At 46.1% G+C, this 15,302-nt stretch overlaps 1 protein-coding gene across 7 annotated transcripts in view; it reads right to left on the minus strand.

The window, feature by feature from the left end:
- EHBP1 (EH domain binding protein 1) overlaps positions 1-13,135 on the minus strand; it is a 227,345-nt gene extending 214,210 nt beyond the window's left edge. For all 7 annotated transcript variants that reach the window (XM_074817315.1, XM_074817312.1, XM_074817311.1 and 4 more), the window contains exons 1-2: positions 12,840-13,135; positions 11,320-11,727 (exon numbers count right to left, since the gene is read on the minus strand). In XM_074817315.1, the coding sequence (XP_074673416.1) occupies positions 11,320-11,423 (104 nt within the window). In that variant the 5' untranslated portion in view covers positions 11,424-11,727; positions 12,840-13,135. The remainder of the gene's footprint in view (positions 1-11,319; positions 11,728-12,839) is intronic.
- Positions 13,136-15,302: the final 2,167 nt, after the last annotated feature.

A 15,302-nucleotide genomic window follows, 5' to 3' on the forward strand; every position in this document is an offset into this window, starting at 1 on the left:
CATCATCAGCATCCAGGCTTTCCCTCCTCTTAGAATGGTTCAACAACACATGTTGATTATATATATACACACATTGCATCTTGAACTATATATTTGTATATACTATGCACAGGTGACAGACTTATCCGTCATGTGTTAACAGCTTCCAGAAACATCTCCCCACGGCTTCTAACTTCTCCTTTGCTGCAAGGGATGTTCAGTATAAGAAGAAGTGAAGACCCCAACAATAAAACCCGTGGTAACCAAAGAGATGACATCGGCAGAAATACAAGGCGGCTCCACCGCTGTTCTCTGAAATAATTATCTTTTGCTTCGCACGTGGATTTCTTGTATTTAGGTCACTCTTTTTCTATCTCCAAACCCAGCAGGATCTGCCTCGTATGCCCTGTACAGGCAGACCAAAAGACATTCAAATGGGGAGAAAAGCCTCATGTTCGGCTCATCATTCCCCCTCTTCCCCATCAGCTCAGGTCACCTCACAGCCCGTCCTGCCCATCCCTGAGCAACAGTGAAATGCAACAAATACTCCACATAAAAAGCTGCAAGGCCAACCATTTTTAAAGGCTTCCTAAGGCAACAAAGAACAAACTAATCCTGTAGGAGAAGACCTGAGGCAAACCTAACCGAGCCTTCTCTGAGCCCACCTATGGCACAGCACAGAAGGAAGAGGAGGGCAGAAAACCTGCTCTGTGAGGTTAACGAGACAGCAGGTTTCTGCTTCTCTGGGCCTTAATGAGATTTTGTCAACCATAAGAGATACTGACAGTTCTCACAATGAGGTGGACATAAACAAGTTAGGGTAAATTGCAGTCTTCCTATGGTCAAGAGTAGCTCAAGATTATTTTCTTTTTTTTTTTTTAATTAGTTTGTTGACTTTATCATTAATTGCAAATCAAGCAGGCACCCCTCCCTTTTAACAGCTGTTGCTAAAAGAAGTATTCTTTTTCCTCCTACAGTACATGCTCTACTTCCCTAAGAACAAATTTGTCTGAAATAAATTTACTTCCTGAAGTCAGCATTTTTTTTCCAGGAGGAAGCACTCTGTGCATTATAAATACTTTATTAGGGTCCACTCCAGACAACAAGACTGAATCTACAGGCAAAAATTTCCATATTCCTGTTTCCTGGCACAGCAATAGGAAAGGAGACAAGGGACTGCACTGTCATTTGCAGTGGTCCTACATCAACATTAGCCACACTATCAGCAGTACTGAAGTTACTGACGATGGGTAAGATGAACACCAGGGCTGGGTAACCCACAAACTGAAGGCACAGGTAACAGGTCTGTTTTAACTGCCATTTTCCCCTATGATACAGTTGCTCCTAGGCAGCTAGAGCAGGAGGTAGCTACAGTAACAGATGGGGAGCAGAGAAACACAGAAATGTATCTAGCAGCTCCCTGCTCCAAAAATACACTGGAACAAAAGGCCATGTGGAAGCACACACTGAAACAAACCTGTAGTTCCAGGCAGAGGGAAAGAGGTCAGGCTGCCAGCAGCTTTTGCTCTTGCAGATTCTCCAGTATCTAATAAAGGCTAGATTTACTGACTACCTGCAGCCATGGGGTCTGACCAAGACTCCTCTCTTCTATCCAGAGGCCCTTTGTCACAAAACCCATGGAAATAGCTAGATGTTTCCACCACCAAAAGCTTCGGTTGAAATTATCTGCTGAAACTTTCTGACACAATGCTGAACTTGCTGGCCAGACAGAAAATTCAGACACATTTTCACATCACGTGAGAATTTTCTCCCTATGAAGCAAAAGCTAAAAATAAGGGAGAAGCCCAAGATTCAAGAACAACAAACACAGCAAGCTAACTTGTCATGACCACTGACAGCACGGCCCCATCAACCGCAACAGTGCTGTGTGCCCAGAGAAAAGGGCTGTCCTAGTTCTCTAGAAAAGCGACAGCAGCATTGGTGTGTAGGTATGACGGGTGTTGATGAGGCAGCGTGGCACAGTGGGCTGCCACAGGCCCGTAGGTAGCAGATGATGTGTCAGGGCAGTCCCCTTGCACCATCCTTTGCCAAACTCTCTGTATTACTGTGCTCCAGCTCTCCCCTGTTGTGCAGCTGCTAGCTCTCAGCTGGCATAGCATTTACCACAGAAAAGAGGTAAGAGAAGCGTGGGGGCAGGAAAGAAGAGTTGCCTTCCTCTGTTCCTTTGCTGGACAGTGGTACAGCCATGGACTAACGGAGGCATTATGTCTCAAGCACTAGACGTTTACAATTCTAGCAGTATGAGTGATCACACACTTTCTCAATCCTCTGTCAAAAAATCCCATTATTACATCAGCCACTATGAGAATTCAGGGTGTTAAGACTACTCTTGGTCATCTTTCAGTTCAAAATGAAAAAAAAAAAAAAATCAACTCCCTTTTACTGTATGCAAAAAGGAATCCATGAGAAAGAAAAGAATTCCTTTACTGTTTTAAGATTGTCTGTGTCTTGGTATCCTGAAAGGGTATGCAGATGCTGGAGCTCAGAGCAGCCATCTAAAGGGAGGAAAGTAAATAATTTTAGCAAGAAAATGAAAAACCAGAAGCAAAGCCTATGACCCAAAACTCCCTTTTCTACATGCACAAATCCCCAAAAAGGGATGTGCAAGCACCATTGTTATAGGTATTTTTAAAAAGGATCTTTTTAAAAGTGTTAACAGTAAACAGGAACCATCCCAAATATGCCTCAAAACTACTGTGCTACATTCTTCTGCTTTTTGTGGTATGAGAGGAAGTGGTGAAAAATGGGTCAGGACTTTCCCATTCTTAAAATTTTCTTATATGTCAAAGATAAAGGAATGCAAGGGGAAGTTTTATGAATATTCACTCACTCGACTTAAGAGGCTCTTATTCCAAGTACTCTGTTCAGCTAAGATCTGCACTTGAAGAGAAAAATTAGTTTAAAAAAAAAAATCTTGTTCTTGTGAAATTTTTCACAGCTTTATACAACTATTGCTTGGGTTACTCAGAGGAAGAGACAAAGCACTACATCAGTCTTCCAAGAGGCAGTAGGTACAACCAAAAGAAAAATGCAGCCAAGCAGTTGAGAACAGTCAGACTTACCCACATGGCAACATGGTCAGAGCTGTGACTCCAGAGCTACAATCACGTCAGGTGTTACCAGGAGCTGTCAAGGTTAAGTCCTCTGCTACTAAACCACAGATAAATCAGCAACAGGTTGGTTTGGAAATTTACAGGCTGTTGAGTTAGATCTTTGAGGGAAAAGAGAATTAAGCTGTTTTGACAGCTCTTTTCTGTTCTTTCAAATCTCCTCCTATGTACTGCCATAAACAAAGGGATTCAGAGTTTACTTAATGAGCAGTCACTGAAAGTAAAGGAAGTTCACAGTGCATGCTGAGTGGCAGCGTACAATGTGCTGCCAACTGCATTCAATGGTCCAGATTCTCCAATTACTTCATTTAATATGGCTTTTGATATGAACAGTACTGATTGTGCAAATACTCTTCCCAAGCACAGCTGGGAGGGGAAAAATCAGTTTATGACACTGGGTTTAAAAGCACAGGCATCAGTGCATTAGTCTTAGCCCTGAAGCAGGTTCAAGACAGCTATCACCTTAGGGCAGCAGGCAGCAACATATCTAATGGAAAGCCCAGAGCTGACTTCGGGAATGTCTTTGGTCTGCCTGGCCTAAAAGAAAGGTGATGGGGCTTGTCCCAGCAGGTAGAGATGAATATATGCTCCCAGCAAAGCTGCACATCCATCAAAACACACATCTCCCACTGCAACAGTCAGTGCACCCATCCGGCAGTCCCAGACAACTCTGACCAGACAGCAGCAAGGAAGCAAACATTACTTCTTGGGTAAAAAAAGAGGATGTAGCGAACATGGAGGGTGACTGGTCACTACACGTGCTTGCGGAGATTGCATCAAGGAAACGAGCAGTAGTAATGTGGGCCATGGTAATACAGGAGTCAAAACTGATGTGATATGATAGTCTTAAAAACCAATTGTTTTAATTTGGTTGTCCCTGAAACTAGAAATTATTTTGCCCTTGTGATCAGCAAAGTCATTCCTCAAAACAGATCTATTAGAAAAGAAAGATCAGATCTGCTAGGGTGCTAGTGAGCTACAGCAGCTCACCCAAACAAAGCCCACAGAATGACTGCAGGGGACTGAGTGTGCACTTGAAATAAAACCTGAAACCAGTTTGTGCTAAAATAAATACACAGAGCCACAGAGATCGCAGTTCAGCAGCTGCAGACAGTTAAGCAGCTGCAGAGCCTGGCGATAGCTTTGGAGTAATCCTCAAGAAAGTCTCCTTAAATAATAAAATAGAAATAAAAAAGAACCCCCCAAAATGACTCTCCACTACAAAGGAAACCTCAATAGGCAAACGAGAATTACTTCTGTGCTGCTCATCTTTAGAGGTTTGCAGGCAGCTGGAAACCATAGTTCAGAAGGGCCTGCACTTCTGATTCATCTCAAAAGCTTGTGCGTTTGGAAGCCCTACAGTGACAGCACAGGGCACTGACTCAGGATCTGGGTGATTTAGCTGAAGCATTTTAAGATGCTCTTGCCCGCAGCTGTGGCTTCTCTCACCCCTCTGGCAGGTTTTCCTCCCCGCTGCCAGCAAGGCAGCATAAGGGAGGTGCCTGTGGTCCTCAGCCGACGGTTCACACTCACCTTACAAATCTGAAGCTGCTGGCAGTTAACACTAACACACCAGGCAGCCTTACTGTCATCCGACCTCTGCTTCAGGGCAGAGGAAAGCAGAGCAAGACTACTGCTAAGGGACAGTGACATCTCAGCTCCACTCTTGAATCCAGAAAGCCTCGTGAGTCAGAGCCTTAGACAACAGCAATGTTAGTTATGGTCCTGCTAATTTTAGCCCATGCTTAACCCACAGTTTCCAAGTCCCTGCAACGCCTTTCCAGGTGCCAAAAGCCACAACTACCCTATAGCTCAACTGCCAAAACATACAGCTTCCCAGCTGAGCGGCTCTGATGCACTTACACAAACTGTATGCTGCAGAAATACGTTTTTCAAATAAAGACAAGAGGAAAAAAACAAGGACAGCTTTATTTACCCTATTGCTGTGTGCATATCTTAAAATAAGGAACAAAAGTTCAGCTGCATAGTTCCAGTGTTTCAGAGTCCACTCCAGGACACGCAAGAGAGACTTGGTGCAGAGGGTAGCTCGGGAGTGTCCCACAGCAAGGTAGCAAACAGCCTGCCAGGGCCAGCTTCTACCCCAAGGAGTAAAAGGAGAGAAAGGGGTAAGGGAAACAAACACACACTTCACACACTCCCCTCAGAGTAAACCGGGAAAGCTTTTAGAAGTAAACAAACAACCCCCCACCCCCGTGTTCTCAGAAAGCCACCCAAGCAGAATGCTTTTACTACAGTAACTTAAGGGTTTGTTTTATAAGAAGAGTTTCCTCAGATTTAGCCAACCTTACCAGCCACCTCCTCCTCTCCTTATTCACACTAAACTGTGAAAAGGACTTCAGCTCTCTCCAACCAATTAAAAACTAATTGAAGTAACAGACTGGCACTACACAGCCTGAGCAGTCTAAGAGACTGAAGACTCAGTTCAGATGAGGCCTACACAGTGTCATAATATTTCATTTTATTTTACCTCATAACACAAAAGGCTGAAAAGAGTATTCACAGGGATCCAATCCTGCAAAAACATTCTTTATTCCAGCTCAAGTCCACTAGGTTCAAAGGAACAGTACACGTACTTTACTGTATGTGTGCAACACGGCGCCTGCAGGAATAGAGCCAGGTTTTATTTATTTGTAAAGCTCTGTGAGGAAGTTACACACACACACACGGAGTTTCTCTCTCAAAAAACAAAGTTGTGTTAGAACATAAGTTAGTGTATTTTATTTATTCAAGGAGACATCCTCACCCCTTTGAGTGAACAACAGACCATTAAGATGGACTTGGCTACACTTGGATGTAACCTAATCTTTTCTGCTTTAGACAATTATTTTTGTTACTTCTATTGAAATCTCTTCACTGCACAATATGCAACCAACAATTTTGATGAGGAATCCCTAACTTGTGGTCCATGGAACAGATATAAGGCTATAAAAGGGGCCAGGAGGCTAGATTGGTAAGGTAGGGAAGGAAAGCAGCTGGTGTTAAGCAGTCAGGATTGGTAGAAAACCTCCTGACAGAAGTCAGGCAGAGAGCCCAAAGGAGCAGATCTACATTTCTGAAATCAGGAATTTTCTTTTGGATACAAAGAGAAGAGAGATGCAAGGTGGCAGAGGAGAACTGCTTTTGCGTGTGGACAGTGTGTTTTAATTGACTGCAAGAAGAAAGGGACAAGACTGTAAGGCAGCTGGCAGTGATTATTTGGGAAAAGTAAGTTTGACACACAGTTTAAACCCTCAAAAAGTCCTCAGTCAAAACTGAAAACGAGTAGACAAGAAAATGCTGAGGTGTATTTTCAGATGGGGACTATTTAGTGTGGCAGAGATCTCAGAGTGTGAGGACAGAGTATAATTTAATTGAGAAGGAGAAAAGAAGCTAGAAAACATGATGCTTCCCTTGCACAAGCTATACTTTCCATGTTATACCTACACGGCTAACACGCAAATGCAATCAAACTCTCAGAAGAGCAGGGCCACAACAAAAAGCATGGTTCACAGCAAAACTAACTCAAAGAGATTCTGAATTGACCTGTAACTGTATCTCTTTCTGTCACAAGTTTCAATGTGATCATCCTTAATAATTAAAAGCGCTTAGGTGCTCACAAAATCCCCTCTTAACAACCATGCAAAGCAAAGCAATGAACAGAGCAAATTGACAGCCTGACCCTGTAACAGGCAGCCCCCAAGGACTTCTACAGGCAGTTAACTTCAGTTCTTTCGGTAGCCTTCAGCACCAAAGAGTTTGCTGGAAAGCAGCAACCAGAAGGCAAGCAGACTGGTGTGAACCGTGGAATCTCAAAAAGCTCATTTCTCTCCCATGCACAATGCATGCCAAATCTTAAAAATTCCTGCAGCATCCAGTTATGAAACTACAATAGAAGAGAAAAACAGATGGCTAAAGCCTTTTGGAAAAAAAGATTAAGCATTACTTCATTTCCAAAAGAGAAGGATGTATATTTGAAAATACAGAACCTACTTCAGACCATACCTAATTGATACAAAAATAGGCAACTTGCCTCATGGAAATGAAGCCTGCCTTCACTTAAAGCAGCATACAAGAAAAGTTTAACCCTTTTAGAAAAATCACAGCTTGCTCTATTCTTAAGCAGGATTTAAAAGCAAATCAGTTCATATAGGAGATAACAGGTATTACAAACGTCATAAAAAATAACATATTTCCTTATCTCTAAAGCAACTGCTGAATGGCAAATCCTGTACAAAAGCCTCCTTATGTCTACTCTTTTCCAGCGTTTTTAAGCAGTTAGCACCAGCATTCAGGTGAGCAGCTTTCCTGCTCATAAAAGCATCTAATGGACAATGACATACGAGGAACTTGACAACCTCAACTCTGTAAGTTAGGCCATTCTCTGTGGAAACCAGTCGATACTACACTTGAAGCCTCTGTTGAGTCCTTGACTTTAGAGATATCACACAAAAATAAGAACACATCAAAGCCATCCTAGGGAGCTCATGTGTTCAGCATTAGATGCTTCAGCAGCTCCGTAAAAGAGCTATCACAGCTTCAGGTCCGAGTACTGGAACTGATCTCCGGTCCAAAGGATTATTTTTCTCCTGTGAGGCTCCTCTGTTGAGCCTGTGCCTCAAACAAGCCTTGACTCAGTCGCCTGAACAGAGGCCTGCAGCAGCTGAGGAGCCCCAGGGTACACAAGGGATGCCTGCCGGGCTGGCAGGCTTGACACAGGATCAACAGGAGACCTGGGCTTCTCCAAACTGGCAGCTGGGACTGGCAGAAAACCCAAAGGCATCTCAATCAGCGCTAGACACCAGTGTTCAGGCAACTGAACGGGGTCCCCTGCGCAAGTCACAGCATTACACCTGCCAGCAAAGCCCAGCACACTCCTATCCCACACAGCAACAGTCTGCTCCGACAGCACAGAGCAGCAAATACAACTTTTTTTTGTAAAAGCCAAAGCAAAATGCACGAGACTCATTTCTGGTTTTATTCAATGGCTCTGCACTGAGCATAAGGACTAAATTAACTCTCTCCTACCATACATAGTCCTTCCAGGCCAGGACTGCAGCTCGCTGGTGCAACTGGGTGGAAAAATCCTGTGCTGCCCCAGCTTATTCCAAGGGTAAGTGGAGGATGACACACTCCAGCACTGCCAAGCAAGCACCTTTCAAAAAAACCAAGAGCTTATATGATTAATGCAAAGCATGACGTTTTCACAGTAGCAGGAGTCACTAATCCATATTAAAGACCAAGACTACACTTATTTATTTATTTTTAATGAAAGGCTCTAAATGAACCAACTGCTCAATTTTTCAAAGGTACTGAGCAACCACAATAATTAGGTCTGGGTCAGCGGGAACAGCCAGAATGCCACAGAAGCGACTCAGTCCTGGTGATTAACTGAAAATAAGGTTTTTCTAATGAAACAGTGACAACACTGGACACTCCATCACAACCTGTCCCCTCCAAATGCATCACCAATGAAGAGCAATCATCTGAGAGTGGCTGTCTTTCATCATTAGTAAGGACAAGAACCAGAAATTATAGAGCGCAGAAAAAGCAAGGAAAGGGAGGTTTAGCTGATGCTGTACCTAGAGATAATCCTTTTAAAGAGTGAAGCAGCAACACCAGAGTGGTAGCGGCTTCCCACTCAGCCAGCATGACTCCAGAAAAAAGAGCAGGAACTATTCTGAACGCTAAGTTAAAAAAAAAATTTAAATCAATACAAGTCCAGAGGAGACAAAGTATTAAAGCTAACCACAAATACACCCAACATTGCAAACAGCACATGATCAGTTACAAAAATAGCCTAAAACACAAGTAATTTTCTGGAGAGCTATACAAATGCAAACCTAACAGAAGATAGCAGTTCACAGACAGGCACCCAGTCTGTTTTGGTCACGCACGCTCCTTGCTCACAGACACATCTCAGTTCAAGTGTGTTTATGACTGCATTGTTATTTATTTTAAAATATGAATGGAGCATTCTTTTCCTCTAGAAACGCTGCATTGTTAGAACACCAGTACATTAAAATAACTTACTGCTTACTACATTTTGGTCAAGCAAACTACAGACTACAGCACTGACAATATATATTGAGCAGCATATGGAGTTCATTTCTTCTGTTTTGTTCTCATGTGGGCCAAACTCAGAGACAAGCTTTAGAAACAGAGGAAGCAGTGATTCTGTCAGCACATGCAAAACTGTATCTTCTCCAAAGTTAAGCAAAGACTTAGTTGAAGGTTCTCAAAATATTTATATATTTACCCTTTTGTTTCATTTAGGAGTTCCCCTTATGACAGAAATATTGCATTTTAGCTTGCATGCTTAAAGAACATTTTCGTTAAGTTTCCTTAAACAAGAGGAAGCAGAATAGAAAAGCCTACAATCAAATGACTGTGAGTGATGTTTTTTCCCTATTGTTATTTTTCCTAGAATTCATCCACATTTCACCACCATACTGTTGCTTCATCATAACACAAGCACTGATCTTGCCTATATTTAAATTCAAGAATGTAAAATGAAGGTTCAGAAAGACAACGTATTTTTAAAAAATTAGTTGTATATCTGAGGTTTTGAAAGGCCGTTTCACTACCTCACACAGGCATTTTGCTAGGTGGGCACTCTAGTTTATGATTAAACAATAAACTAATTGTTTCTAAAATAACAAGATTGTTCACAAGGGAACTTTTGTGTGTGACTTTTTCTTAAATCAAGAGAAAGTTAGCTGCAGATCCAATCTGAACATTCCCCTGCAGCATTCATACTTTAGTGCTGAAGCATTCTGCAAATTCTCAAGCAAGGAGTGAATCAAAGTGAAAATGAAAGCCAAAACAGTCTAGTTTATGCAAACAAAACATAAAAAGTTATAAACACAACTGCTGAAATAAACCTGATCCACCAAAGTTACTGTGAAAAACTCTTTGGCCTGAACTAGGCAGTTGATCCCATGAGATAGTCACGACAGCCTCTTTCAACTTTTAAAATGCATTTATTTGTAGTTTATTCTGTGAAAGCAAGTTCAACTTCCAAAACGATTCTGTTTCTTAATAATCTTTCAAAACATTTTAGGCAAGAAGATAACTTGTTATTTTTTTTTTAACCTGACAGTGCTCCTTTAAGACAGCAGCGAACAGCCTTCCAGCATATTTAACAGAGATTTCCAACTCCGAGAGATAGAATTTAAATTTGTAGAGGCAATTACTCATAACCAGTGCAAGCAGCCAATGCAAGTGCCAAACTTGCCAACAAGAAGAAAGGCCAAGTATTAGAAAGGAGGCTGGAGTTTATTACAAGGCAATTTGAACATCTCAGTCCACAAGGTCTGAAAAGTACTTTCTTCATCCCCTGACGCTACAGACTCACACTAATGTGAGGAATTATGTCAGTAACGTCAATATTCTGAACATATGAAACACCACTTAAGTATCTGTATAATGGAGATATTTGCCTGACTATTTAAAAGCTGCTTCATGTCTTGCCTAGTAGATTTATTTAAGCTCATTTTGCACAGAAAGAAAGATGCGCCAGACCCATACCACTATTAACTGCTGTCTAGTCAGCTCCAAAGCCATCCAACAGGACCACCACTGCACAAAATTCTTGCCTGACTAAACAAATACCTTAAGACAATTCCTGAGGATCTGTCACTTGCCCCTTCCCATTAAAAGATGGAAAGGAACAATGAACAGAAGAATGAGAGACAACATCTTCAGGTAAAAAAGTCAAAATCAAAATGGGTATCCACCTCAGATTAAAACACCACCATCTTCAGGACTGATCTCCAATGCCTCAGTCAGCTACCAACAGTGCCAGCAGGTAACACTCAGCACCAAGAGCTGAGCTGGAAAACAGCTCTTGGTAAATATTTTAGAAAAAAAAAAAAAAAAGAAAATCAACAACCAAAACTACACCACTAAATCACAGATGCTGAGCTAATAAATGCACTGCACTAATAAATGCATGATAACAACACCCGCTAAGAAAATCAGAGTACAGAACAAAACCAACAGGTCCAAGACAAGTATGCAGCAAAGCAAGCACTCAGCAAGAAAGACAAGCACTCCCCACAGCTGCTTCTGCAACGCGCAGGCAAGAGAAAGCGAGGGGAGGCACGACCAAGGCACACACGCTAAACAAGACAAAATGAGCAACATCCTTCCTATTTCAGCACCAGCAACTTACTCCACCATTTCTGCAGCAACATGAGCCACTTCTTACCATTTTTTGGTGCACTCAACCATCAACTCCTGGTAAGAGGCCACAAACTGGAACTTAGATGCATGTTTCCCAACACGCTGCAGTCTTTTCCAAACTGAAGCCATGATGGTGAGAAATACCAGTCCTCTTACACAGTAGCAACTCTGTGAATACCAACGTAGGCTTAAGAGTGTGTGTGCTCGATGCTAGATTTATATACAGACACAGTAAAAACAGCACGCGAGGAACTTGACAGGATGTCTACAGTTCATATTCTGCCTCTCCCTTCTTCATGGTAAATCCCAGTCTAGCTGAATGGCTCATCACTGGCCAGGAGCAGCACGCAGTAGGAGCAGACAGGTAACTGAAAGGAAGTTCTCTCATGGAATCATTATTCCTCACACAGTAGATGATGTGGAGACTGCAGGACTGGAAGACAAATAAGACAGGGGGCAAAAGCATTGGTTAATACACTCCGTACTAGGGTGCTGCAATTGCACGTGATCTCGTACCTTTCAAACGACTACAATAAACCACAAAAACATACCCCCTTCCTGTTGTCATCCCCCCCTCCAATTAAATAAATAAGAATGCTGCAGCAATTTCAGGAATGCAAACCACGAGTCTGTTTGGAAACATATCAACATGTCCTTTTATCAGCACCATCATAATTGGCAACAACAACAAAAAAGGGCAGGTCAGGGCCACACCGAATCCTTATGAAGCATCTCTGGGAAGCAATGCAAAGTGGCTGAGGTGCCGCCAATATGCGCCCAGAGGGAGGGACACAGGGTGATGAAGACAAGTTCTTTGTCTTGATGACAAAAGGTGTAACAGTTGTTTCCTCTCACAAACACACACCTCCCGCTCCCATTTCTCTTCCCAAGGAGAAGGAACAGCCAAGAAGCCGGCAAGGGAGTGTTACTACTTAAATGCCTGTGCCAGGGTGAGGAGGAGGATGAAAGAGGAAGGGGCATTTCCTGAGCCCTAGCTGCCCAGGATTCCCCATCTTCCTCGCTGCATCATATTGAAATGGAAATGCCCCTCCATCCTGAACGGAGAAACGCTCATCAGGGAGGTGAAAAGGGAGATGATAAACCCAGGCGGGTCTTCTCCCTCCAAAGGAAAGCAGCACCTCTGCTGTGTGCGGAGGAAAAAGCCTCTTCAGTAGGAATACGGGGAAGCAAAAGGTGGCCACACCTGGCGAGAAGGCAGAGTGGGATGGCATCAAAGCTGGCAAGGCGGCAACCGGGCGCCCAGGAATGTCCCCCTGGAGGGGGCCGTCCCCACGAAGCCCCGGGGCGAGAAGCGCCCCGCTCCGCCTCACCAGCCCCTGTCACCTCAGCGCCCAGCCCGGGGGGGGCAGCGCCCCCCGGCCCCCCGCAGCCGTTTGGCGTTTAAAAATTAAAACGCCAACGGCGGGGAGCAACGGGGCGGGGGGGGGGGGGGGGGGGGGGGGGGCGGCGAGGCGGCTCGGGGAGCGGGAGGGGAAGAGACGTGGGGCAGCGCGGGCGGCTCCCTCCGGTGCCGCAGCCACTCACCTGACCCTGGCTCCTCACGGCGGTCCCCGCCGGGCGGGCGCTGCAGGCACCACACGGCAGGCGAGAGGCAGCGCTGCCGCTGCCCATTACTGCGGCAGCCCCGCCGGCGGCGGCGGCAGCGCCCTGCGGCTGTCCCCGTCCTCCTGCAGCCTCATGGCGAGCACCGGGCACACGCCGCTTCTCTTCTCTGCCCCTCCGCTCCGCTCGCCCCGCCGGCCGGGCAGCCAGCCCCGAGCCCCGCCGCGCCTCACGCCACCACCATCGCCCTCCTGCCGGCGCCGCGCCTCGCCTCGCCTCGCCTCACCCCGGCCCGCCGCTCCCCCCGCCCCCGCCGCCCGCCTCCGCTACGCCATTGGCCCCGCCGCGCGGCTTCCGCGACCCATTGGCTGCTGTCTCATGTCATTCACCTGCGGGCGAAGGGGAGATCCTCGCGCAACGGAGAAGAGGGAGGTAGTGAGGGCAGACGGAGCTCGCAGGCCCCCTTCTCCCGCCCCCAACTTTTTTCTGATTGGCCAGAGCGCACGAGGAGGCGGGGTTTTTCGTAAGGAGAAGCTAACTCGATAGGTGAGCGCGGCCTCCCGTCATCACGAAGGCGGCCGGCGATTGGCGGCGGCGCTTCCTAAAGCCGCGGGGCGGGCGTGGCGCGCGGAGCGGGCTGTCAGGGGAGGGGCGTGGCCCCGTGGCGGACGGCAGCGGCCCCCGGGACCCGCCGCTGTCCGAGGGTTCGGGAGCGGCAGGCGCGGGCTGCGCCGCTGGGAAGGGCCGCTCCCGGGCCGGACGGAACGGCGCGGGGGGCCGGTGGAGGGACGGGGCGGGGCGGGGGGAGTCCCAGATGCCTTCTGTCAGGTGGGCGTGGGGCGGCTGAAGGGAGGGTGCGGCCGCGGGAGGTGGATAGAAGCGGCGGGAGGGGAGGGGAAGGGGGGGAAAACCCCCGCGAGGGACGGCCAGGGCGCCGGGGCCCGGCCCTGAGGAGGTGTGCGTCCAGCGCCGAGCCTGACCCAAATCCTGCGGAACAGGCCCTGGTCCTGGAGGTGCGCTGGAGTTCCTGTGGGTAGGGGAACTTGTTGGAAAGGAAAGGCGAGGTGAAGGAACGCAGGCCGGGTGAGATTTCTTTGCCGATTTCACTTGATGATGCGCTCAGTGAACTTCACCCAAACACTGGGGTTTGGGTGTTCCGAGCAGTTTTATGTTACATTATCTACAGGGGAGAAGGGAGCAGCGAGGGGGGGGATCCCTGTGGGAGGTGGATGGGGAATAACCACGCTGGCTGAATGCTTCTCCTGTTCCCTGCCATTGAGGGGGTGTCAGGAGCCAGATGTAAGCCCTTGGCTCCAGCATTAATCTAAAATTAAATGATTGTTTATTCTAGTTCAGAGAGAAAATGCCACGCAGCCTGTCACCCACTTGCCTTCCGAAGCCCCTCCTTATACCCACACACATGCGTTAGGTCTTAGAGCCCGAAGCGCTGTTTGCAACAAGTAGATTCCAGAGTCAGGACAACGTGGTTGTGCAAGATGCTGTGGGAGCTAATCTGAAACCTCCCAGACAGCCAAATAAACTAAGCCAGCTATCAAGTGGAAGCACAGGGAAATAAGAAAGATAATGTAGTGGAGGTCTGCGAGCAGCTGTGAAATTGAAGCCTCGGGGCTTTGCGGTCGTCCTCTATGTTCTTTCCCATGACAAACCAAATGGAGTCCAAGCCTGATCCATGGACTGGGAAGCTCCTTATCTGAGTCTTTTCCTCCTCTTCCCTAAGCTGCCTCTCTCTGTGCCAGCATACTGCAGAGGCTGCCAGCATTCAGTGGCTGGAGGGAGAGAAAGAATGACTGTGGGGACAGCCACGGGCCTAAGCTGAACTAAGTTACTTTGGAGAGGGTGAATATTTGGGCTATTAAAAAGGTCAGCCCTTGGCTTATAATGTCTTAGTCTTCATTCCTTTGCCTTCTCTCAAGACGGATTTACTTACCCAAGCTGCCAGAGGGCATGCGTTTCCTACCTATTTGGAGCTGCCCTGGAAGAGGCAGTGATTTTCCTTCTTAAAGCGTTACACTGGAACGTGAAAGACAGTTGTACTACTCATACAGATTTTCTCAGAAATGTTCTTTTTCCTGAATATTTTTGAAGTTACAGTTTTAAGATTTTGCACATTTGCCTAAGATTTCTGTCCCAGTTTTGCAGCTGGTCTGCACACACAGAGTAATTCCAACACACTTGAGGGAGACATTACTGTTTTTTTAAGTGCAGATCACCTGCTTAGGATTTGGGAAATGAGGCCAGGATTTCCAGAACACATCAGACTGAGAGCACGCAGTCTGGAGCACACATATGCTTGGTTCTGACTTGGAAAATACCAGATGGAAATCTGGCAGCTGTAAAGTGGATCAAACAAGGCAATTTAAAATTCCAGTGGCCCTGAGGAGATCCTTGGTTCCTCCTACCAGGGAAACGTTAAGTAGTCAGTTG

This window comes from Strix aluco, chromosome 3, assembly GCF_031877795.1.
Source record: "Strix aluco isolate bStrAlu1 chromosome 3, bStrAlu1.hap1, whole genome shotgun sequence".
Classification (NCBI taxonomy): domain Eukaryota; kingdom Metazoa; phylum Chordata; class Aves; order Strigiformes; family Strigidae; genus Strix; species Strix aluco.